This window comes from Microtus oregoni, unplaced genomic scaffold (genome assembly GCF_018167655.1).
Source record: "Microtus oregoni isolate MIOR12 unplaced genomic scaffold, Mior012 000029F_ref0000214, whole genome shotgun sequence".
NCBI lineage: Eukaryota > Metazoa > Chordata > Mammalia > Rodentia > Cricetidae > Microtus > Microtus oregoni.
Window position 1 is genome coordinate 22,976,272 of NW_024543088.1, and position 24,854 is coordinate 23,001,125.

The window sequence follows — 24,854 nt, forward strand, 5'->3', positions numbered from 1 at the left end:
AGAGCTAGTTCCAGGACAGGAACCAAAAGCTACGGAGAAACCCTGTCTCGAAAAATCAAAAAAAAAAAAAAAAAAAAAAAAAAAAAAAAAAAATAGGAGACCTAGGCCTTCAGGTATATGTAGGAGATGCGGTAAAGGCCGACATTGGTCCAACGAATGCAGGTCAACAACAGACAAACAAGGCAACCCGATACCGTCGGGAAACTCCTTGAGGGGCCTCTCGCAGGCCCCCAAGCCAACAGTGGCCCAGTCATTCCCAGTCACAGTGGAGAACATGCCTCACCAAGAAAATTAAAAGCTCCAATTTCTGCTGTAAAAAGTAATACTGGTCTAAATGATGAAATACATGTGGAGGATGAGTCAAAAAACCCAGTAGGACAGAGTAAACGTATATTTTGGCAGACTTCTATTAATGATCAAAGACCAAAGCTAAGAGTCTGTATAAATGGCACTTTTATTGAAGGCTTATTAGACACAGGTGCGGTGTAAGTATCATTACCCCAGAATCTTGGCATCCGAATTGGCCTCTTCAAGAGGTAGATGTTCAGTTCCTGGGAATTGGAACCCTATCTCGTGTAAAACAAAGCACAAGATGGGTTGAATGCATAGGGCCCGAAGGGCAAATAGGAAGACTAAGGCCATATATAGCCAATATTGCCATAAATTTATGGGGACGTGACCTGCTACAGCAATGGGATACCCAGATTAACATTCCTGTAGTTCCAGGAAATCATAATTCTGGGAAGGATATGATGAGGTATTATGGAAAAAGGTCACCAGCCATTCAGGCTGTACAAGAACATACAGCAAATACAAAACCTTTAGAGGTACCAACAGCCCTACCTTTAAAATGGCTAACTGAGAAGCCAATATGGATCAAACAGTGGCCTCTAGCTGAAGATAAACTACAGGCATTGGAACAGCTGGTGCAGGAGCAACTAGATGCTCATCACATTGAAGAATCAACCAGCCCTTGGAATTCTCCTGTGTTTGTTGTAAAAAAGAAATCTGGTAAATGGAGAATGGTGACAGATCTAAGAGCTGTCAACAAAGTAATTCAACCTATGGGCCCACTACAATCTGGAATTCCTTTGCCTTCTCTGTTACCAAAAGAATGGCCTCTTATAGTTATTGATTTGAAAGATTGTTTTTTCACTATACCGTTACAAGAAAAGGATAGAGAAAAATTTGCCTTCACAGTGCCTACTTATAATAATTCTCAGCCTAATAGGAGATATCAATGGACTGTCCTCCCACAGGGTATGCTCAATAGTCCTACATTGTGCCAATATTTTGTAAGTAAGCCATTGGAAATAATTCGTAAACAATTCCCCAAGTCCATAATTTATCATTACATGGATGACATCTTGTTATCTGATTCAAATAAAGATACTTTAGAAAGGATGTTTGAAGAAGTAAAGAAAATCTTGCCTAGGTGGGGATTACAAATTGCCCCTGAAAAGGTTCAAAGAGGAAATTCTACTAATTACCTAGGTTACAGAATAGGGTTAGAGAAAATTAAAACGCAAAAGGCACAAATTAGGAGAGACCAGTTAAAGACTCTTAATGACTTCCAAAGATTGTTAGGAGACATTTCCAGTCTATGACCAGCTGTTAGGATAACACCTGATCTAATAGTTCATTTAAACAAAACCTTAGATGGTGATAAAGATTTGAATAGTCCAAGAAAACTGACAGCTGAAGCAGAAAAGAAACTGACAATGATTGAGGAAAAATTACAGGAGGCACATGTGGATAGGGTGAACCCAAATCTTAGCTGCATCCTAGTCATATTGCCTTCCAGAATTTCTCCTACAGGGATTCTAATGCAGAGGGAAGATATTATTTTAGAGTGGATATTTATACCTAATAAACCAAGTAAAAAATTAAAAACTTATGTGGAAAAAGTCTCTGAATTAATTATAAAAGGTAAGCTGAGACTTCATCAACTAGTAGGTATAGACCCAGCAGAAATTATACTGCCTTTTACTACTAAGAAATAAAAAAGTTATGGGAAGACAATGAACTGTGGCAAAGAGCTTGTGCTAATTTTTTGGGAGAAATTAATAGCAACTATCCCAAAAGTGGTAGACTTAACCTTATAAAAAGAACTTCTTGGATTCTTCCTAGAATTATACGTGATGCTCCAATAACTGGAGGCCGTACGTTCTATACTGATGCAAATAAATCAGGGAAAGCAGGTTACAAGTCAGATGAATTGAGTAAGGTGGAACAAAGCCCTTATAATTCTGTCCAGAAGGCAGAATTATATGCCATTCTTATGGTGCTAAGGAATTTTAAAGAACCTCTTAATATAGTTACAGATTCACAATATGCAGAAAGAGTTATCTTGCATATTGAAACCGCTGAATTTATACCAGATGACACAGAGTTGACTTCATTGTTTATCCAGATACAAGACATAATCAGGAACAGGCTTTGTCCGATGTACATAACACATATCTGGTCCCATACAGGTCTGCCTGGTCCTCTAGCCCAAGGCAACGCTGAGATTGATCAATTATTGATTGGAAATGTGTTGCAGGCCTCAGAATTTCATAAGAAGCATCATGTCAATAGTAAAGGCCTAAAGAAAGAATTTTCCATTACTTGGCAACAAGCTAAGGACATTATAAAGAGATGTCCTATATATATAATCAAACACCGTTGCCTGCAGGGGAGTAACCCAAAGGGTACTAAGAGAAATGAAATCTGGCAGATGGATGTGTTCCACTTTATGGAATTTGGTAAATTAAAATATGTACACCACACCATAGACACGTATTCAGGTTTTCAATGGGCTACTGCCCTGAGCTCAGAAAAGGCTGATTCAGTAATCAGACATTTATTGGAAGTTATGGCCATCATGGGTATACCTGCGCAAATAAAGACAGATAATGGTCCAGCATATGTATCTAAGAAAATGAAACGCTTTTTTGATTATTACAATATAAAACACATTACAGGTATACCAAATAATCCTACAGGTCAGGCAGTTATAGAAAGATCAAATCGTACTATAAAGGATATGCTGAACAAACAGAAAGGGACTGAAAATACCCCCAGAAATAGATTACATAATGCCTTATTAACCTTGAATTTTCTTAACGCTAATGAGAAAGGAACGACAGCAGCAGAAAGACATTGGATAATGGAAAAGTCTGCTGAACTAAATCAACCGATTTAATTCAAAGATGTGCTGACCTCTCAGTGGAAGCCAGGAGATGTGCTACGTTGGGGAAGGGGTTTTGCTCTTGTTTCCACAGGAGAAGAAAAATTGTGGATACCATCAAAATTAATAAAGTTTCGATTTGAAGAGGAGAAACCTCTTGGAAAGGAGAAATGACAACTCATCCACAATGATGATATTCATACAGGTGGTAAGAAAAACATATAGAATGGGGGCAGGGTTCTGTTCTTATCTCCACAGGAAAACACTCATCTTTGAGAAATTCAAGGGATCCTGGATGTTTGGATACTGACAGATGGAAAAATACCTGCCCAATAGGAAATATCAAGACAACTGAATGGGTTGTGTAAGTAATATTAAACCATATTTCTAAATTTATAAAGCTGGTTTTGAAGTTGGACTCTGGCTCAGTCCCTCTCCAATTCCAAGCCTGTTAGTAAGAGAAAAACCCAGAGTTTCTGGAGTTTCTGTCTCACGTCAAGAGCCATGATGTGGGACAGAAAGAAATATGAGTTTAGAAAACATCTTTGCTTTTCTTCATATCTATCATACTTTTCATTGAATATATCTATCATGTCTTTCATTGAAATCATATATATCATATATATATATATGTCTATATGATTAATGTTTAAGTTTTTCATAATGAACAATGAGTTTTTCCTGAAGTGACATTTGAAGTTTCCAGGAAGAAGATGGGGCCCCACAACAACTCTACCTGGTTGATATGACGTCATGATACTGATAGCGCTACTACAAGACCTGCTTTGGGTACCAGCTGCACAAGACAGTTCCAACTTGGTTAGCTGAAATGGTGCACATCTTATACAACATTTTGGCCAGACCTGCACAAAATACTCAGAGACTATTGGCAATTTTAAAAGACATTGATCTTGAAATTTAACCATCATTTTACTTTCACAGGATCCCCCAGAAAGAACGTCGCCCCCATGACAGCTGGAAGTAATTCTAGAGGACGACGTCCCCTCTCCCAGTAAAGTTTGCCCTTGGGTTTAGGGACATCATTTAGGGGTTGATTATAATTAGTATACGATTGAGGGTTGGGGAAGGAATTTTATAAGCTCAGGGATCATTTTGAAAAAAAAAAAGAGGGATGATGGGATAATAGATTTGTAATTGTGAGTTACTGTTTTTAGACAAATATATTGGTATAGATTCTTGTATATTGATACAAAGTTAAATTATATTGACTATTGTATGCATGCATGTTTCTACCTCTGTTTAAAACATTTTTATGTATTGACATATATTGTATTGATATATATATATATTGCATATATTTACCATATTGCAGTGTACATTTCTACCTCTGATTAAGATACTTATATATTGTTTGTGTATTGATATATATTTACCTACTGCAATGTATATTTGTACATTGTTTATATTTGGAGGTCATTGTCCTCATTTGTTTCACAGTCGTTTATTGTCTTAGTCTTTAAGTTAGATAGATATTGAGAATTATATAGACTAATAGTCATCTAAGTTTGTCATTTATAATTAGACTAATCAGGTTCTTTAGATATATAGAGATTATACTCAGTATAGATAGATAATCTTCAACTTCTTCAAAGAGCTGTAGAAAATGGCCTTTAATCTAACTCAGAGTTTTGTGGTAGTGAGACACAATTGCTCCTGGCAACACCACTCTATTCCCAAGAGAATGTTGAGCACCAAAGACACTCCACCTGGAGCCTTTCTTTTTGGCAGAACTGGCCTTGGGGCAAAGAAATGCCCATACCTCAACCACTGACAAAGATACAGAGCATGCATCAATGGATAAAACAGGACTGTCATATCCTGCCAAGACAGGGTAAGATAGTTGTGAAAAGTTGCTTGCCTTTGAAAATGGTATGTCAGTTATGTTAGGCCTTAACCAAAGTTGGTTGCTTCAATGCTGCTAATGTGACTTTTGGTGATTGCCTAGGTAGCTAGTTGTCTCTGTGATTTGCTGCATGTTTTGGAAGTTGTTTTACTGAACTTCCTAATTACCCAGGTAACATTATTTCCCTTCTCAGATCTTCGATGGGGTTGAAGACTATATAAATGTAGTTACTTTCTCTCATGACTTGGCCAAGTTATTTATTATACAAGACCTAAGCTAGTTAGAATAGGATATTTGTACTTATTGTATATAATTTCATAGTAGGTTTAGAAATCTCTTATTTAAACAAAAGGGGGCGGTGTTACGGGAGGTCCTCCCACTCCTCCAGCCTATTGCCGCTGAGATACCAGCCCATTGGGGCGTGGTCTCTAGCGGCCACTTCCCTCTCCTCTCTCTTCACTTCCTGCTCTGCAGGCGACTAGACTCCCTTCCTGGTTGCGCAGAGGGCTGACGGTGATCTGTAAGTTTTTTCCCCTTTAAATAAATACCACTCTATTAATCATAATTCCAAACTGGTGTGGCATTGTTTATGACTTGGGAAATGCAAATCAAAACAACTTTGAGATATCATCTTACACCAGTCAGAATGGCTAAAATCAAAAACACCAATGATAGCCTTTGCTGGAGAGGTTGTGGAGGAAGGGGTACCCTCATCCATTGCTGGTGGGAATGCAAACTTGTGCAACCACTTTGGAAAGCAGTGTGGCGGTTTCTCAGGAAATTCGGGATCAACCTACCCCTGGACCCAGCAATGCTACTCTTGGGAATATACCCAAGAGATGCCCGATCATATGACAAGGGCATTTGTTCAACTATGTTCATAGAAGCATTATTTGTAATAGCCAGAACCTGGAAACAACCTAGATGTCCTTCAATGGAAGAATGGATGAAGAAAGTGTGGAATATATACACATTAGAGTACTACTCAGCGGTAAAAAATGATGACTTCTCAAATTTTGCATGCAAATGGATGGAAATACAAAACACTATCCTGAGTAAGGTAACCCAGACTCAAAAAGATGAACATGGGATGTACTCACTCATAATTGGGTTCTAGCCACAAATAAAGGTCAGTGAGTCTATAATATGATATCCTAAAGAAGCTAAATAAGAAGGTGAACCCAAAGAAAAACATATAGCTATCCTCCTGGTTATGGGAAGTAGACAAGATTGCCGGGCAAAAAATTGGGAACTTGGGGGTGGAGTGGGAGGGGGGTAAGGGGATATGGGGAGAGAAAGTGAGAAGGGGAGGATGGGGGGAACTTGGGGAAACGGGATGATTGGGATAAAGGAAGGTTGGATAGGGGAGCAGGGAAACACATATCTTAATTAAGGGAGCCATCTTAGGGTTGGCAAAAGACTTGGACCTAGAGGGGCTCCCAGGTGCCCAGGGCGATGTCCCCAGTTAGTTCCTGGGGCAGCTGAGGATAGGGAACCTGAAATGACCCGATCCTATAGCCATCCTGATGAATATCTTGCATATCACCATAGAACCTTCATCTGGTGATGGATGGAGATAGAGACAGAGACCCACACTGGAGCACCGGACTGAGCTCCCAAGGTCCCAATGAGGAGCAGAAGGAGCTAGAACATGAGCAAAGAAGTCGGGACCACGAGGGGTGCACCCACCCACGGAGACAGTGGGGCTGATCTATTGGGAGCTCACCAAGGCCAGCTGGACTGTGACTGAAAAGCATGGGATAAAACCGGACTCTCTGAACATGGCGAACAATGAGGGCTGCTGAGACGCCAAGGACAATGGCACGGGGTTTTGATCCTACTTAATGTGCTGGCTTTGTGGGAGCCTAGCCAGTTTGAATGTTCACCTTCCTAGACCAGGACGGAGGGGGGAGGACTTTGGACTTTTCACAGGGCAGGGAACCCTGACTGCTCTTCAGACTGGAGAGGGAGGGGGAGAGGAGTGGGGGGAGGGGGAGAGGAGTGGGAGGAGGGGGAGGGAAATGGGAGGCTGGGAGGAGGCTGAAATTTTTTTTTCTTCAATTAAAAAAAATATAATTAAAAAAAAAAGAAATAGCCTGAACTATGACAGGCAGCACAGGCAAAGTGATTTTTTTTTATGGTGGCACAATTCATATGAATTCTTCAGTCTCCAAGAAAGAAATAGATAAAAAGTCTACCATGTTTTTGTTTGATCTGTATAAGCAGAAAATTCCCAAACAAATTAAGCCCACATTTGATCATAGCAATAGGGAATCTTAATCTTAGTCTACGAACCAATTTCCAGATTTGAGCCAGTTTGCAAACCCAGAACCCTGAGAATGAAGAACAGCCAGGTCCTTGATTGGTCTGCAAGCTCCCTTGAGGAAGAACCCTGATAAAATATCTAAGAGTTTTACTGTTTAACTTTCCCCCATCCTTCCCCAGAAGGACCTATGACCTTTTACAGGGCAAACCATACGCTGGGAGAAAGGAAACAGTCAGACTTTCAGGTGTTATGGATACTGGTTCTGACTGACCCTGATTCTGAAAGACCACAAGAAATATTGTGGCCATGCAGTCTAAGTAAGGGCTTAGGAGGTCAGGGACTGATGGAGTCTCAGCTAATGTCAGGGTTACAGTAGGACAAACTCATCTTGTAGTTACTTCCCAGTCCTAGAATGTGTGACGGGGAATAAATACAATTAGAAACTCACAGAATCCATGACCTGTGGAGCGACAGCTAGCCTAGTTGGAAAGACTAAACGGAACATACAGGAGTAGCCTCTGCCAGGGATAACAGTGGACCAAATCCATGCTGCATCCGTGGGGCAATGACAGAAATGACACCGCCATAAGAACACGAAGATGCAAGGCTGGTGGCTGCCACACCTCTCTTTAATACCCTGTCTGGCCTATGCAGACCATGGAGAATGCCTGCTGACTTACTGAATGAAGGGTCCAGAAATACAGGAATATAAAGTTATAGACTTAGAGAAATGAGAACAGAAGCTAGCAGCTTTGTCAGGGACCAAAGGTTAGCGTTTTTACAATGGCTCTCTGCAGTTGCGGGTTAGATTTTTACAATAACCTCCTGCCACTTACGACTGACAACTGCCATGGACCAAAGTTAACTTTTAATAAAGGTTTGCATGAGACTCCTAGCATACATCCCATCCCATAAACTTTAACTAAACATTCCTACGTGACTTTCAGCTTCACAATGTTTTGTATCCTTCCCTGCTATGGGAAACGGTTATGCCAGAAAAGCTGTCAAGTTCTTTGCAAACAGAATTCTCCATGAAGAAAATCTGCAGGCTTCTGTAAACAACAATTTAGCTAAAACTTTGTTAGTGAAATTGTAAGTCTTAAAATGTACCATGTCTCTGTAACTTTGAAACTGTAAAAATTCCTTTGCTCACACCTAATGGTTACTTCTTACTATAAAAAGGGACATGGAGGGCTGGAGAGATGGCTCAGAGGGTAAGAGCATTGCCTGTTCTTCCAAAGGCCCTGAGTTCAATTCCCAGCAACCACATGGTGGTTCACAACCATCTGTAATGAGGTCTGGTGCCCTATTCTGGCCTGCAGGCATACACGCAGAAAGAATATTGTATACATAATAAATAAATAAAAATACTTTAAAAAAAAAAGGGACATGGAAACCATCCCCACTGCCACAATTTCAGAAGCCTGAACTCTGGCTATGGTCCTAGGTAAGCTGTGTGTACCCCATGGGTGATTTTTGGAATTAAGTTTGCTTCTGGCTTCATAGACTTTGGTGGTCTGCCCCCCATTATTTGCATGCCCCCAGACCCAAAAGAAAACTTAATAGTCGTGACCCCTATTGCTGCTGCTATACCAGATGCAGAGCCCTGACTTGAGCAATCAGAACATAAGCTCTCGTTGCTGCTCTACCACCATGCCTGCCCACCTGCTGCCATGCTCTCCACCATGACGGCCATGGACTCCCCCTCTAAAACTGTTGGGAGCAAGCCCCAAGAAACTCTGTCTTCTATAAGTTGCCTCGGTCATGATGTCTCTTCAGAGCATCAGAAAAGGAACTAAGATAGTGGGATAGTGGGCCTATTTGGATTTGGAAACAGCACATCCTCACGTGGTGTTACTCTGCTAGCTCTATGTGGGGCCTAGAATAGGAGAAGGCTCCTCAACAGGTCCAGGCTACTGGGCAGGCTGCTCTACTGCATGGACCATATTACTCAGCAGACAAGATGGTTCTTGAGGTACCAGTGACTGACAGGGATGCTGGTTGGAGCCTTTGGCAGACCCCTGGAAGTGAATCACAGAGGAGTCCCTTAGTATTTTGGAGCCAGGCTCAACCACCATCTGTAGACAACTGTTCTCCCTTGGAGAGACAGTCTTTTGACTGCTATTGGGCATTAGTGGAAAATGAACATTACAACGGATTACCCACTACCATGCAACTGAGCTGTGTACCATGAGCAGGGTGTTATCTGACCCATGAGCCATGAAGTAGGAGTGCACAGCAGCAATCCTTTACCAAACAAAAGTAGAACATACATGATTGGGCCTGAGCAGATCCTGAGAACACAACCAAGATACAGGAAGAAGTTACCCACTGCTTCTGGTTTCTACTCCTGTTAAAACAGTCTGCTCCCAGCATGCACCTACAGCCTCATAGGGTGTGCCCTAGATTAGCTGACGAAGGAAGAGAAGACGAGGGCCTGGTTTACTCATGGTTCTGCACATTATGAACCATGAGTGGTACCTACCACTCAGAAGTGGACAGCTGAAGCATTACCACCTCTTTATGCAACAACCCCAAAAGACACCAGTGAAGGGAAATCTTCAGAGTGGGCAGAACTTCAGGCAGTACACATGGTTATACATTCTGCCTGGAAGGAGAATGGCCAGAAGTGTAATTTACTATTCATGATCTATATCCAATAAATTGACTGGATGATCATGGACTTGGAAAGAGCATAATTGGAAAATGTTAAGAAAACGTTTAGGGAAGAAGTATGTAGACAGATCTCTCCAAATAAAGTATGTAAATGCTAAAAAAAGCATGACTTCAGCAGGAGGAGTTCAATAATCAAGTGACAGGATGAGCTGTCCTGTCAACAGCCAGCTTTGTCCCAGCTGTCACTGCCCAATGGGTACATGAACAAAGTGGCCACAGTAGCAGCAATAGAGGCTGTATGTGGTGGTCTGAATGGAAATGGAGCTCTCCTATGTGTGACTACTTGGCCCCTAGTTGTGGAACTGTTTGGGAACAACTAAGAGGTGTGGCCTTCTTGGAGGAAGTGTCTCTCCTCCAATGAAATTTTTCTTTGATAAGAGTTGTTATCTTTGTCATGTCTCTCTTCCCAGCAATAGAACACAGGTAAGACACTATGCATGGGTGGAACATCAAGGATTTCCACTTAGCGAGGTTGACCTGCCTACAGCTGCAGCTGCGCACCAGATCTGCCAGCAGGAGAGACCAACGCTGAGCACTCCCAATACGGCAGGCACCATTTTCTGGGGTGACCAGCCAGTGTCCTGGGAACAGCTTGACACTGGACCTCTTCCTTTGAGGAAAGGGCAACGCTCTGCCATTACAGAAGAGAAACTCACTCTGGCTGTGATGCGGGAGGTCATTTGTCAATCTGTTGTTTCACTGATTAATCAATAAGGAAAACTGCTTGGCCTGATAGGTCAGAAAATTAGGTAGGTGGGGTAGACAGAACAGAATGCTGGGAAGAAGGGAAGTGAGCCAGACACCATGCCTCTCCTCTCTGGGTCAGACGCCATGGTTCCAGCCACCAGGTCAGACATGCTGAATCTTTCCCGGTAAGACATCACCTCGTGGTGCTACACAGATTATTAGAAATGGGTTAAGATATGAGAGTTAGCCAAGAAGAGGCTAGATATAATGGGCCAAGCAGTGTTTAAAAGAATACAATTTGTGTGTTGTTATTTCGGGTCATAAGCTAGCCATGCAGCTGGGAGCCAGGTGGCAGGAACGCAGCCCACTGCTCCTTCTACATGGCTGTAGATTTGCCTTTCCTATACAGGATGCTCTGCTGAAACCACCATCCATGGACGATACAATACCCATCTACCACCATAGTATTCCACACAGCACTGCTTCTGACGAAGAAAACCTCTTCACAGTCAGAAGTAGGGCAGTGGATTCAGGTTCATGGAATTCACTGGTTTTTACCATGCTTCTCACCATCCTGAAGCAGCTGGCCTGATAGAACAATCAAACAGCCTTCTAAAGACACAGTGCCAACTCAGTTGCAAAAGGCTAGAGGCCTGGGTTAAGGTTCTCCAGAAGCAGGTATATGCTTTGAATCAGCATTCAAGACATGGTACAGTTTTCCTATAACCAGAATCCACAGGACCAGGAATCAAGGGGCTGAAAAGGGAACAGTTCCACTCATCATCCCTAGTGACCCACTAGGTAAATTTCTGATTCTGTTTCTGAGACCTTCGGTTCTGATAGCCTGGAAGTTTTGGTTCCAGATGGTGGGGCACTCCTGCTTGGAGACACAATAAACATTCTACTGGACAGGAAGTCCAGAGCCCCCACCCCCAGCCACTGAGTACTTCTGGCACCCTTAAGCCAACAGGCTGAGAAAGGATTAACAGTGTTAGGAGGAGTGATTGATCCAGATTACCGGAAGGAAACTGGATTGCCTCTCAACAGAGGAGGCAAAGAGGATTATGTCCCGAGTGCAGAAGATATTTTAGGGAGTCTATCCATGCAGGATGGCAAAAGGCACACGCCCTTCAGGAATGAAAGTATGGGTCACTCCTCTATGAAAGTCAAGACCTGCTGAGGTGCTGTCTGAGGATGGAGGAAATGCAGAAAGGGCAGTAAATGAAGGTAGTCATAAATACTATCTAAGGCCATGGGACCGGTTGCTAAAACTTAGACTATCACTGACATGAGTGTTTCTATCTTGTTAAGAATGTGCTAGTGCATGTATACATCTACATTAAATGGTACTTGTGTTTTATTTCTTCGCCATGTAATGTAACCTGGACTGAAATAGTAACAGCAGTTACCACACTATGCTATGAGACACCAAAAGACCAAGCATTCCTCAAAGGATACTGCCACCTAGTTTATGACCTAGTCATTGTGTTTTCTACAGAAAGTAAGCATGATGTGACTGTGTCAAGTGGACTTGCGATGGGTAATCTTGTTTTTCAGCTTGACTACATTGGAAGCAACCAAAACCCAAGCATCTGGGAGGGATTCTTGACTGGATCATTTGATGTGGAGAGACTCACTCTAAATCTGAATCATTTGAAGGCTGGAGACCCACTCTAGATCTGGCTTCCAACTTCTGGTGGTAGCCCATGGAAAAGGACATGGAACAAGGAAGCTTTTACTTTTCGCCTGCTTGCCCTCACTGTTGGCAAGTTCATTCATCCCACGGCTGAGGCATTACTTTGCTGGTATTAAACCTGTTTCAGGATTCAAATGTAGACTGAAGGCCACTGAGACATCCAGCCTGGTGGAATGAACAGCTAATGGATTCTGACCCTTCCACTGGGAGACAGCCACTGTTGGACTAGCCAGAAGGAACACAGCCTGTAAGTCATTTTAATAAACACATACTTATATATTATGAATATATGTATACATATATTCTATCAGTTCAGTTCCTCTAGAGAACCCTGACTAATACAACAAGCAAGAAGGCCTTTTTTGAAGTTCCCTGTGGAGGGTGCCATAAAAATTTACAACCAGAGCCGCCAGGGAAAGGTGGCTAACTTATCTACCTGACTCATTCAAGATGTTGACTAGACCAGCTCCTTCTGTGAAGCGAGGACCAGAGAGGAAAGAGAATTCCAGGTTAGCTTGCAATCGACGTGAACAGCATTTAAATAAGGATTAGCAATCTTCCTTCCAACATGCAGAGGCTACACAACGAGCCATGGCTTTGATGTGTTTTCCATCAGAGCCTGATTTGAACTGATCCAGCAGTTTTGCCATGGTTCCTTTGACACCAACAGCAGACTTCTGTTCTGAACTGAGGATGCTAATGCTGTGAAGCAAAGCCTCATTAATCAGTGCATAGAGTGCTTGACAAATAAGCCTGTCCGGGTGAACAGCATCGCATGCAGCGTGTGTATGCAGGCTTACCTGTCTACAGACTGACAAGCAATCTGCTATGCACAAACGTGTTCACAAGTCTACCTCTCCTGGCTGCTTGTAGCAACACTGTCAGCTAAGAGCTACACTCTAAAGAAAGGGTAGGGAGAGGGAATGACCAGCACTATCATCCTCCATGTCAGACAGGCTGCCAGGCTTTGTTCCACAAAAGCCAAAACCCACTTGGTTTAAGCTTAACCACTGCCCAATCACCCCCAAGAAAATGCAGCATCTTGTAAGCATTTGTAGCATTAAGTAGCACTTTGAAAATGATATGTCCTGCTCCCATGAGCCCCAGTGTCATCACAGGTCCTCATAGGTCCTCAAATCTGGCTGATTATGAGAAAACACCTAACAGGCTTTTGCTTTTTACGAACACCAACAGGACGGGAGTGTATAAATAATAAAACAGAACACAGTCCCGTGCTCGAGGAGGACCACAGCACACCATGATGGCTGGTACCAAAAAAAATTGAGTCCCCAATATAGAGGTCTCACTGTCCTAACACAAGTGAGTTTCAGAAGGCCCCATCTATCAGGAGGTAGCAAAAACCGCACGCCTATCCTCATCTGCGTCTAAGTAAGCGGGTTAATCCTTGTTTAAAGGCATGCAGGTACCTGCTTTTCTCTGATAACTGGGTTCCATGCACTCGGAGAAACTACACTCACCCTTCCTCCCTCCCTTACAGTACAGAAAGCATCTGAGAGGCCCCCTACACTCTTCACTCGCTGTCTCCTGATGTACTTGTGTATCTAGATGACTGAGCCTCTCTCTGGAAATGAACTCCCTGAAGGAATAACTACCGTGGACTTTAGGCTGCGCTTCTGAATCCAACTGTGGTGGCTCCCTTAATCACTCTGCTGCGGAGGGCAGTGTGTGGTCATCTCTCTTCCCTGCTACTTCTACCCCTCCCACACCCACGGCATCCAGTAGCTACTTCCTGGATAAGATGACGCTGGTGTCGCATCTATTTGCCACTCATCGGGTATTTACTGTATTGTAGCCCTTGCTGATAACAGCTGATAGGTTAAGAGGCACAGCACAGACCACTGTCCCACTGTCCCCTCCTCTATTGACTCTTCAGGAGTTGAGTTTGTTTTTCCTGAGACACCTGCTGAGCAGAGCCTGAGAAAGAAGCAGGAAAGACCAAGGAAATAACAAAAATCTTACCTGGCCTAAGATGGCTGAAATGAGAGAGGTTTTTCCACTTCCCACACTGCCGCAGATTCCAACCAGCTTGCCCTGGACAAAGCACACAGAGAGGAGGAGGACATCAAACTGCAGCCACTCCTCCTACGAACTTCCAGGGAAGGCTAATCGCTATATACATCATTCCAGGGAAGGTTAATCGCTATAAACATCATGGTACACCACAGGCCCTTGGAGAAAGCCTGACTCGGGCCTACTTCAAGTAGGCCAAAGTTTTGGGTTTTTTTATTTTTATTTTTTTATTTTTGTTTTCCCAAGGCAGGACACTTTAAAATTGTTTCATTGTAATCTTTCTCCAGAATTTATTTTCAGTAAGAACTATATGTATTATATCCCATTAAAATATCATTTTTATTCATTGTTTTACTATTTTGATTGTTGTTTTGTTTTTTAAAGGGAGGGTCTCTCTATGTAGTACTGGCTGCCCTAGAACTCGCTTTGTAGACCAGGCTGGCCTCAAACTCACAAAGATCTGCCTGCCTCTGCCTCCTAAGCGCTGGAGCTAAAGGCATACACCACCACACCTGGCTCAAAATATAGTATTTTTATACATCAAGCTTTTCTGTGAAATATTTTTCAAAACATGAGGAATATCTACACTATCAATACCCCAGAAAAGTAGAACACAAAGTCTGTGAGTTTCTAAGTAGACATCTTCAGTGTCCTCAGACAACCAATATCAAGACCCCAGCCTGCAGATGCCCAAGGTCTGTGTGTCTGTATACCACGTGTGTGTCTATATACCACGTGTGTCTATATGCATATGGTTTGCACACACCCTCCTAGCAACTTTAAATCACCCCTAGGTTACATATAACATATATAATACAATGGAAATAGTTGCTATAAATTGCTTAAGAAATAATGACAAGAAAAAGAGTTGTTGTGCTCACTATATACAGCTGTTTCACAAATATTTCTAACTGGTTAGTTTGGATGTATAGATTTGCAACCAATAGGTATAGAGAGCCAACTGTCTAAAGAAGGTAAGATGGTAAGTCCCCAATCAGTAATGCTGTAAGTTTTCAACGACCACTGACTTTTAAATGTCTTTTTCTTTTTATCTTATATGTATGTGCATTTTGCCTTCATGTATGTCTATATACCCCTTGTGTGCAGAGACCAGGAGAGGATGTCAGATTCCCTGGAACTGGAATTACACTCAGTTGTGAGCCACCTGGCTTTGCTGAGCATTGAACCAGGTTCTCTGGAAGAGCAGCCAGTGCTCTTAACTATTGAGGTATCTCTCTAGCCCTGGCTGTTCTGGAATTCACTCTGTAGACCAGGCTGGCCTCAAATTCACGAAGATCCACCTGCTTCTGCCTCCGTAGTCCTGGGATTAAAGGTGTGCTCCACCATTGCATGCTCAACAGCTGACTTTTTAAGAGAACTACTTGCTTGACAGTCCTATGTGATGGTGATCAAGGCCCCAAGAGTGGGAGGCAGAGCAGGGCAGTAGGTGACTAGAATTCCAACTCTACCCACATCTGCTAATTGTGTGTCCCAATGCTCCAGAGCACCTGTGTCTCTGTCTCCCTCACTGGGCTCTGAGCACCGAAGGAAGGTTAGTCACTGAATCAAGTATTCCGTTACAAAACGGAAGAGTAAATTCCAGTTGAAGATGAGAAGTCATTACCTAAAAGAGCTGACCAGTGATACTGTGGAACTGCCCCGACAATCAGGAACAGTTATCAAATAAGATGCTTGCTGCTAGGAGTGAAATGAAAACCGACAATGAGTTGTAAGTGATGAACTGCACTGATAGCTTCAGGTGACCATCAAAGACTGTCTTGCTAAGAGCAGAAAGCTTTCTGCTGTCTCCTTGGGTCTGCCCAAGGCACCACTAGTCTCCCCGATGCTGCAATACCCTTCTTCAGAGCCTCCTTCCAGCATAGGAGATGAGCATTTCTTACCACCTCTGTCTCCATAACCTTTGCCTACAGACTCTTGCCTTTCTCCTGCACTAGAGGAGCAGCCCTTAGGGCTCTCCCCATCTCCTACACTACAGGAGCAGCCCTTAGGGCTCTCCCCGTCTCCTACACTACAGGAGCAGCCCTTAGGGCTCTCCCCGTCTCCTACACTACAGGAGCAGCCCTTAGGGCTCTCCCCATCTCCTACACTACAGGAGCAGCCCTTAGGGCTCTCCCCGTTTCCTTCCTTGTCTCTTTGCACATTCTTCTGAACCCAGCAGGTCACAGCTACCTTTGCAAATCCTCCACCACCCTTCTTCCTCCGCGGGTGACGCCCGAGTGTCATGGGAGACTCAGCCCCACTGCTCTTTATCTTCATGGCCTGCTGTCATCTTCCACACTCCTTGTGCATCAGCAACCAGCACACTCCTGACGGCAGCCTCTATGCTTCTGTTATGCTCACCCCATCACCTTTTTAGACAGGGTGTCACCATGTATCAGGCTGGCCTCAAACTCATAGTGATTCGACCTCAGCGTCCCCTGAGCTGGGACTACTGACGTGTATCACCTGGCCTGGCTAAAACTCTTCAGACAGAGCCTCTCCTTAGAAAACCAGTTGGAAACGCGAGCACAACCGTCGCTGTCCCAGTCTTCATCACAGCCTGACACAGAATGTTCCACTCGCTTCTTTGTGTCTGTCCACTAGAATGGAAATGCCAGAGAGGGAGCTGTGACTGCGTAGGTTTTGCTGCTGGACTCTCAACCCTCCAACAGTATTTGATGTAAAGTTGGCACCAGGCGGTGGTGGCGCATGCCTTTAACCCCCAGCACTCAAGAGGCAGAGGCAGGTGGATCTCAGAGAGTTCGAGTCCAGCCTGATCTACAGAGTGAGTTCCAGGACAGGTTCCAAAGCTACACAGAAAAACCCTGTCTTGAAAAACAAAAAACAAACAAACAAAGAAAAAGCTACTGACTGAATGTCCATCTGGGGCCCCTAGATGCAGTCATAGTCTGACTCTTAATTAAGACCTCAACCTGAAATCTCTGTTCCAGCCATGCTTTGAGAGTCCAGGGCTGTATTAGCTGAGCAAGCTAGATTGGATACCCAAATCATCTTTCACTTATATTTAAAAACAATCACAATTTCGCTGTTAAGAGCAACACTGAGGGGGCTAGAGATGTGGCTCAGTAGTTAGGAGCACATGCAGCTTTCCTGAGGACCTGAGTTCAGTCCCCAGCACCCACATCAGTTGGCTTACAAGCACTTGTAACCCCAGCTACAGGGAACCTTCACCGTCTTCTGGCCTCCAATGGCACCTACAGGTGGACATGTAAAATTATAAAAAGAAACAAGGCAGCACTAAGAATACCCTTTCCATGTGATGTACAACCTGGTGGTAATGAGGATCCCACACAGTTACAGCAGTGGCTGTGGTAAGAACAGCTTACATAGAGCAGCCAGAAGATCGCACAGAGCAGGGGCTTCAAGAGCCACGTGAGGGCTTCATTTCCGCATTAGTAAAATGAGCATCTCAGGAGCTCATCAGTTATTAATCCTGTTGCTCATTATCTACTCTTGATGCAAAACCACTCACAGCCAGAGTACTCTGCTTAGAGGGAGGGTCCTGCAGAGGGGGGCGATGCAGGAGACAGTGGGAGCGGTGTACAAACAGGGAGGGTCCTGCAGAGTGGGACCATGAAGGAGACAGTGGGAGTGGGGTACAAGCAGGGAGGGTCCTGCAGAATGGGGTGACGCAGGAGACAGTGGGGAGGTACAAGCAGATGGCTCTCACCTCTTCAACTTCCAGGTCGATGCTGTACAGCGTCCTCTGCAGGCGCGGGCTCCCTGTATGGATTTGCTTGCCTTCTTCCTCTTCCGGACTGGGCCGCTCATCACTATCCAGAAGAAGGTGTCCTTTCTGCTCTGCCAGCACCGCCTGGTGCTCAGTGTGTTGCAGCTGCCTCGACTTTTCTTTCTTGCCCCTGGTAGCCCTCTTGTCTTTTTTCATTTTGGGGGTCAGCTTGGGCGAGTTCTGAATACTGGAGTGGGAGGAGTCCCATGCCAAGGTGGCATTTTTCATCTCTATCTTGATGTGAGGACTGGCCGGTTTGTTGGTTATCATGTGAACCTCTTCCATTAGAAACAAACTCTGATAGGAGTTGTGAGAGAGGTGCAAAGGTGAGTCACTGGATCAAGACCAGGGAGACAAGCTTATGGCGTACACTCACGTAGCAAAACACATCAGGCTATACAGTGGAAGGAAGCTGAAGAGCAAAAGGTAGCTCATTAGTGTAGCCTCACCTCAGGACTGACACAGGGTCTCAGGGCCTCGTCCACTGACCTAACCCCCTAGGCGAAGTTACACACTAAGGTATCCCTGCTTTTTCTGCTGGCCTAATGTGGACCGAAAGACGCTTAATAACTGACGGGGATGTGGAGTCCCTCGTACGATCACTCGTAGGTTCCTAAGTGATGGCTGGGAAACCTCAGGGGTAGGCTGACCCTGTACACAGACCGTCACCATGCCATTGTCCTTCCAGATCACTTCTGTAGAGCGAATGCCTGCCTACTGCCCTCATCCATGGCCTGGCACCTATTGAGAGAGGCTGAACTGAGATGGGCACCAGCCTAATTGCTAGGCTTAGAAAAAAACCTAAGCTGAGGGCCTGCATGGAAGAGAAGGTACCTCCCTGAGAACCGCTTCATGGGAGGAGTGTAAGGCTCTTCTAGCCACTCCTACTGAGTTATTTCAGAGGGAGGAAATGGAATATCAGACAAGAAAGCATGGCCGAAGTTAGAGCTGAGATTCTGATTCTGGTTATACTCGGGCCCCTCTTAAACAAGGAATTTTTACAGTGCTCCATCACAGAGGGATTTTCAGAATTTTTTTTAAATTTAACTTAAAACATTTTAAAATCTTTAGAGAAGAGATGGCTTGCAGGATGAAGACTCTGCTTACTCACTAAGTACCCCAACTTAAAGTTTGCAGGCACTATGTATGCAATGGAGTATGTCATTTTCCCTTTCTCCTGGATCCCAGAATCTGCTTTCAAGGAGAAGGGTTAAGCAAGGGTCTCGCTGAACTGAACAAGGACAGCAACAGACATGCTAACACAGACGGGGGTGGTGAGCCCACAAAGCCTCACCCCTACACAAGAACTATAGGTAATTAGAGAATTCTAAAGAGTCGAGACATAGTCCTTCTCAGGGAAGAGCACACTAACTGGTTATCCAATACCAAATGGCCAGCTCTGAACACACACAGAAGTAACATTATACAGACGGACCAGGTTGCATTTATATATTTAGGAATATATATACATACACATATATACATAGACACATATATGCATATACATACAGACAGACAGACATATATGTATATGACATATATGACAACAATGAAAAGAACAGGCCATAAATTTGAAAGAGAGCAACAAAAGATATATGTGAGGGTTTGGAGGAAGGGAAGGGATGGGGAAATTATGTAATTATAATTTCAAAAATAAAAGAAATAATTAAAAATAAATAAATCTTAAAAGGAAAAAGGGAGGGTCTCGTGTAGCTCCAGCTGGCCTCAAGCTCCCTAAGCACCTGAGGATGACCCTAGTCCCTGACCCTCCTGCCGCCACAGCAGGGACGGCAATCTCTCGCCCTGTAAACGTCCATATGTCCTAACCATCCCAACTGCCGAATTCCCACATTGCCCAGAGAACCTTCACTGCGGCTAGAGCCTAGGGGACACCCCAGCTGTGAACAGCTATGGAATTCGCATATCCAGAGCCTTCTAAACACTAGGCTGAGGATGACATCAACTGTCCTGACACCTTCAAAGAACAAAAGCACATGTGGATAAAACGTCCTCCATTTCCTTCCCTAACATGTCATTAGAAGGATGAAGACACGCCTCACTAACGGTTAGGAGAAACACTGGTGCCTGTTAGTGTGCACAGCTTTCCCAATCCTTCCACCTGCTTCCCACAGCACTGACACACTGAGTCAGACACTCAGCTGAGAGGTACACCCGCCAGGACAGCAGTCTCAGACACAGACACTGCCAGTGCCACTTTCCACGAGGGTGCTGACCACTGTCACCACTTCCGAGTCCCTCAGTGGGGGGGTCCACCGGTAGCCTCAGCAGCTGAACTGTGAGCGAGCAGCCAGCCTGTCCCAAAACAAGGCTCTCTACAAACCAAGGGAGAAAAACCGCGCACTTTCACTCATCAGAAAACTCAGGTTAGTGTGGAGGAACGGGAATGCTCACAGAGCTGCCAGATACCACACAACACACTGTTACACTCGGATTCCAGCCACACAAAAACTCCTTTTCCAGTATAAATATGCCTGTGCCACCTGACAATACATGCTCTCACTTAAGAGGAGAAACTTCAAATACTAGGGGGTCACGAAAATACTTTTTGTCTTTATTTTTTTTTTATCCAAAACTTGAAAAAACCCATCCACTACCAAGGATACAGAAGCAACGGGGACCTTTGGTCAGAATATTCGCTTTCTTCCATGACTGGATACTGTGGCTTCAGAGAATCAAAGCTCTGACTGACATTAAATCGACCTCATGTGACTCCAGCTCCTGTTTGAGCAGCCCGGAAGGGGAGAGGAATACAAGACAGGGGTACACTCTGGAGGAACGGTTTTCTCATGCAAGTCACCTGGTTAACTGTAGAAGGCAACAATGGAGATAATTCCAACAACTGCTCTCCACGCTCTACAGGGACACCCCGGTCCTTCCCCAGCCTCTTAAGGTAGTGACATCATCCTTCCACCCTCTACAGGGACACCCCGGTCCTTCCTCCAGCCTCACGCCCTGGAGCTTCACTCTCCACATCACCAGAGCTGCTCCTAAATTCACCTCATTGGCCAAGGGCGATAGATCATGGGGAGTGAGGCCCTGTCAGTGAATTCTAGCTCACACAGTGCTTCTCCTTGTTTAGTAGTAAATGTTAACCATTTTCAAATCAATGCCTACTTCCCTCCACCCTCCCAGCAGCTCCTTCTTGTGTTACGCAGTTGCATTATTTGGAAGGTACACAGAACACAAAAGGTCTGGTAACTAACCACGCAAGGATGAGAGCTGATACTTACTTAACTGTACTTCTCAACATGAGCTAGCTTTAAGACTATTTCCATGTCACTGTGTTCCCTGCCTCATGTAGTGGCAATCACTGGGTAGGAAAAAGAAATATCAAAAGGACTCAGCATAGCGACCAATCCAAGTGGCAGCAGGAACGAAGAAGGGGGTGGGGGAATCCGACAGCCACCTGGCTGTGCTGGTCTATGGTAAGCCACTTAAAGGCTGAGTAAATGACAATATATATCCATGTTGGGCCTGGCAGAAGAGTTCCCTCTGGAAAGGGAGCACCGCCTAGAACCAGGCCAATCAGGAGAGATAAAAATACATTCATTTTAAAAGGCATTACTCTTGTCCCTTAATTTGGTTGTCTCTACCAGCTCCTAGGGCAAACCAAGGTCAAATGCAGCTGGCCTACATGGACTCTTGGAATACAGGATGCAGTGAGCTGTGCTGAGGATAGCTCCTGATACAGGAGAGGGACAGCAATCACTTACCTTAAATCTGTCAACAGCAACGGATGCTTCAGAGAGGGACTTCACAGAGAATGGTGTGACTTTTAAAGCAAAAGTCATGGAATTGAAGACAGTCACCACTGTGAAGGCCTTAAAACACAAAAAGAGGTGAGAGCGAGCCTCGTGAGGTTATACACTAGACAAGGCGGCACCAGTCTCCTTTCGGGAGGCAGCAAGGCTGGAACTATCAAATGGTTACACTAAAATAACCTGTTTTGTGTGTAGGGAGGTTCACAGGTATCACAGAGCATGTGTGAAGGTCAGAGAACAACATACAAAAGCTGCTTCTCTCCTCCCCATGTGGGTTCAAGTGACTGGACTCAGTCACTAGACTTGGTGGCAGGTGCCTACACCCACTGAGCTATCTAGTCAGCCTCAATTACATATTTTAAAGTTTTATTTTTAATCAATGTGTATACATATGTGAACTATGTGCACATGAAAAGGGTGTCCTCAGAACGAAGAGGTGTCAGATCTCCTGGAACTGGAGTCTCAGATGGTTGTAAGCAGCCCATTGTGGGTGCTGGGAACTGAACTCCAGACCCCTGCAAGAGCAGTACATGCTCTTAACCTCTAATCCATTTCTCCAGCTCACATTTGTATTTTAAAGGTAGGGTTTTTGTTTTATTTTGAATGAGACTTTCACTGAAAATTCTTAATAAACATGAAATACAGGCTCTTCTGTAGTCCCAAAGCTGAACCCAAACACAGGCTGACTGAAAATTAGCCACATGATTTCTATATAAGGGTTAGCTCCTTATTCTTCCACTTTTCAACTTAAAGACATGAATGAAAGAGCCACCTAATTCTTGGTAGCAGTCCCGATGCAATAACAAGAGGATCGTACGCAGTGTCTCCTCACCTGCGCGGCTGTCAGGTGGAAGCCCAGGCTCATGTGAACAGAGAATGTCACCACGCTGGCGATCACCACCACAATGGGGGCCACTCCAACGGTGATGCTCTGAAAGTACCCTGCTTTTTCCAGTATCCGACGCTCCTCCTCTCGGATTTCTATGGAAAAGCAATCCATCTTCAAAGCAGGTCAAAACACACTTTGGGATATTGTTCTCCACCACCAAAGAAGAATCAGGTTTCAACTACATTTTTTTTTTAAAGACAAGGCTTGCTATGGAGCATAGGTTGTTCTGCAATGGAAATTTTCCTTCTGCAGCCCCTCAAGAGCCATGATGTTAGTTAGGACACACACAGGTTTTTAAGTGACTCTTCAATACCTATGATGGAAAAATATCAATTCTTTTCTATCAGTTCTTCAGCTTGGACCTAGGGTCACATGTGTGAGGCAAGCATGGTACAGACCAAACCCTAGGACTATCAATGCTATCATTACAACTGAGGTGGAAATGGATCAAGTCATCAGCACACTGGTCCACTGCCTTCTGGTTGGCATCAGTCTGCTGGGTTTCAATGAACAAACCCTTTACTTGCATTGACACCTGGCAGTTTTGCTTACCTTCTTACTATTTATTATTTGCTTTGGGATGCTTAACAGCCTTATAAAATCAGAATCCAGATAAGGTCCTGAAGGTTTAATCAATGTAACCAAACCAGCTGCCTTAGAATCAACAGAATAATTTTTATTCTACTTAAAATGCTACAAACTGTTTACAGCATTAATAGTCAATTACTATGTCATTTCATATGTCATACATGTTCATTAACAGTCCTTTTTTACTAAAATTAAAATTTATATATTTATGTTATATAGTTATACTTATATAAATATATTTTATATTTATATATAAACTTTAATTTCAGTATATATATATATATATTAATTACACACACACACACATACACACACACTAGTCTGAGGTATCTTTAAACTTCTTCTTCTTAAATGCCACTCTGTCCCTCTCATGTTCAGACCTATGTGAATGCCAGTGCCATGCTAGCTACCCTACAGGCTAGTACTAGGTACATACTTCACATGCTGTGCCTGTACTGAATGTGAACGTGGGGATGGAGCCGGCACTGAGAACCCTGTAACTGTATCAATCATTTTAAAAGCTAACAAAACGAGTCCCTAGTAAGTAACAGAGGGAGGCACAGAGTCCAGGCGTCTTGAAGCCCAGGTCATCCCTCAAGATCACACACCTCTGGCACCTATGCACCAAGAGACTTAAGAGCAGGGCTCTTGGCAATCGCCCTGACAGTGCTTTCTGCAAAAGCTTCAGTCGGGCCAGAAATCAAGTACTGGGTAAGAGCTGGATTATTACAGCTCGATTGGCTCGGGCAAAACTCAGTTTCCCAGGTTCAAACCCCTAGGTGCTCTTTACACATAAAAGATTCTGTAGGAAGACACTAGACATCAGCGGTCTCGTTTCTAATGTGCACAGGAAGCAAAGCACATGAATGAGCAGCCCACGGAAACCAAACTCCTCGGCTGTACACACAGGGGATCTGTAAACTCACTTTGGACACTCTGAGAAAACGCCTTGACCCAGGCATACATTTTAATAAATTTAATGTAGGTGAGAACTTCATTCATCTTCTGGACACGGTCATCTGTGGCAGCTACACACTTTCTCCTGAAATACGCAGTAAGCCGCGACACGAACATCTGGAAGGAAAACAGCACCTGGTCAAACAGGCACCTGCTCGGACTGCAGCACTACTGGGCCTGCCCCAGCAGTCTAAGTCGAGAGGGCATATAATCCTGCGCCGGGGCAAACCAGATTTCAGAGTGGTGCTGCTTTTTAATAAAAGGGACTTCCTGGGTTACAAAATATTTCATTCTCATCTCCTTGGAGGGCAATGAAGGCAGTTAACAATCTGACCTCACAGACAGTGAGTGCCACCATGGTGGAATCAGGACAGTCACGTCAGCATCAGCTACACATGGGGCAACTCAATTTGACGGCTCCTGTGCTAGGAGGATGCTAGGTTCAACTGGAGCCTTCTGCTCCACCTAGACACACGCTGCTTTCACACAGCGCCT

At 44.1% G+C, this 24,854-nt stretch overlaps 1 protein-coding gene across 1 annotated transcript in view; it reads right to left on the bottom strand.

Moving 5' to 3' along the window:
- Positions 1–24,854, bottom strand: part of Abcc5 (ATP binding cassette subfamily C member 5) — a 104,321-nt gene that overhangs the window by 47,611 nt on the left and 31,856 nt on the right. Inside the window, exons 8-12 of the mRNA XM_041677814.1 lie at positions 24,329–24,476; positions 22,758–22,906; positions 21,878–21,985; positions 18,084–18,440; positions 14,342–14,413 (exon numbers count right to left, since the gene is read on the bottom strand). Coding sequence (XP_041533748.1) covers positions 14,342–14,413; positions 18,084–18,440; positions 21,878–21,985; positions 22,758–22,906; positions 24,329–24,476 — 834 coding nt within the window. The remainder of the gene's footprint in view (positions 1–14,341; positions 14,414–18,083; positions 18,441–21,877; positions 21,986–22,757; positions 22,907–24,328; positions 24,477–24,854) is intronic.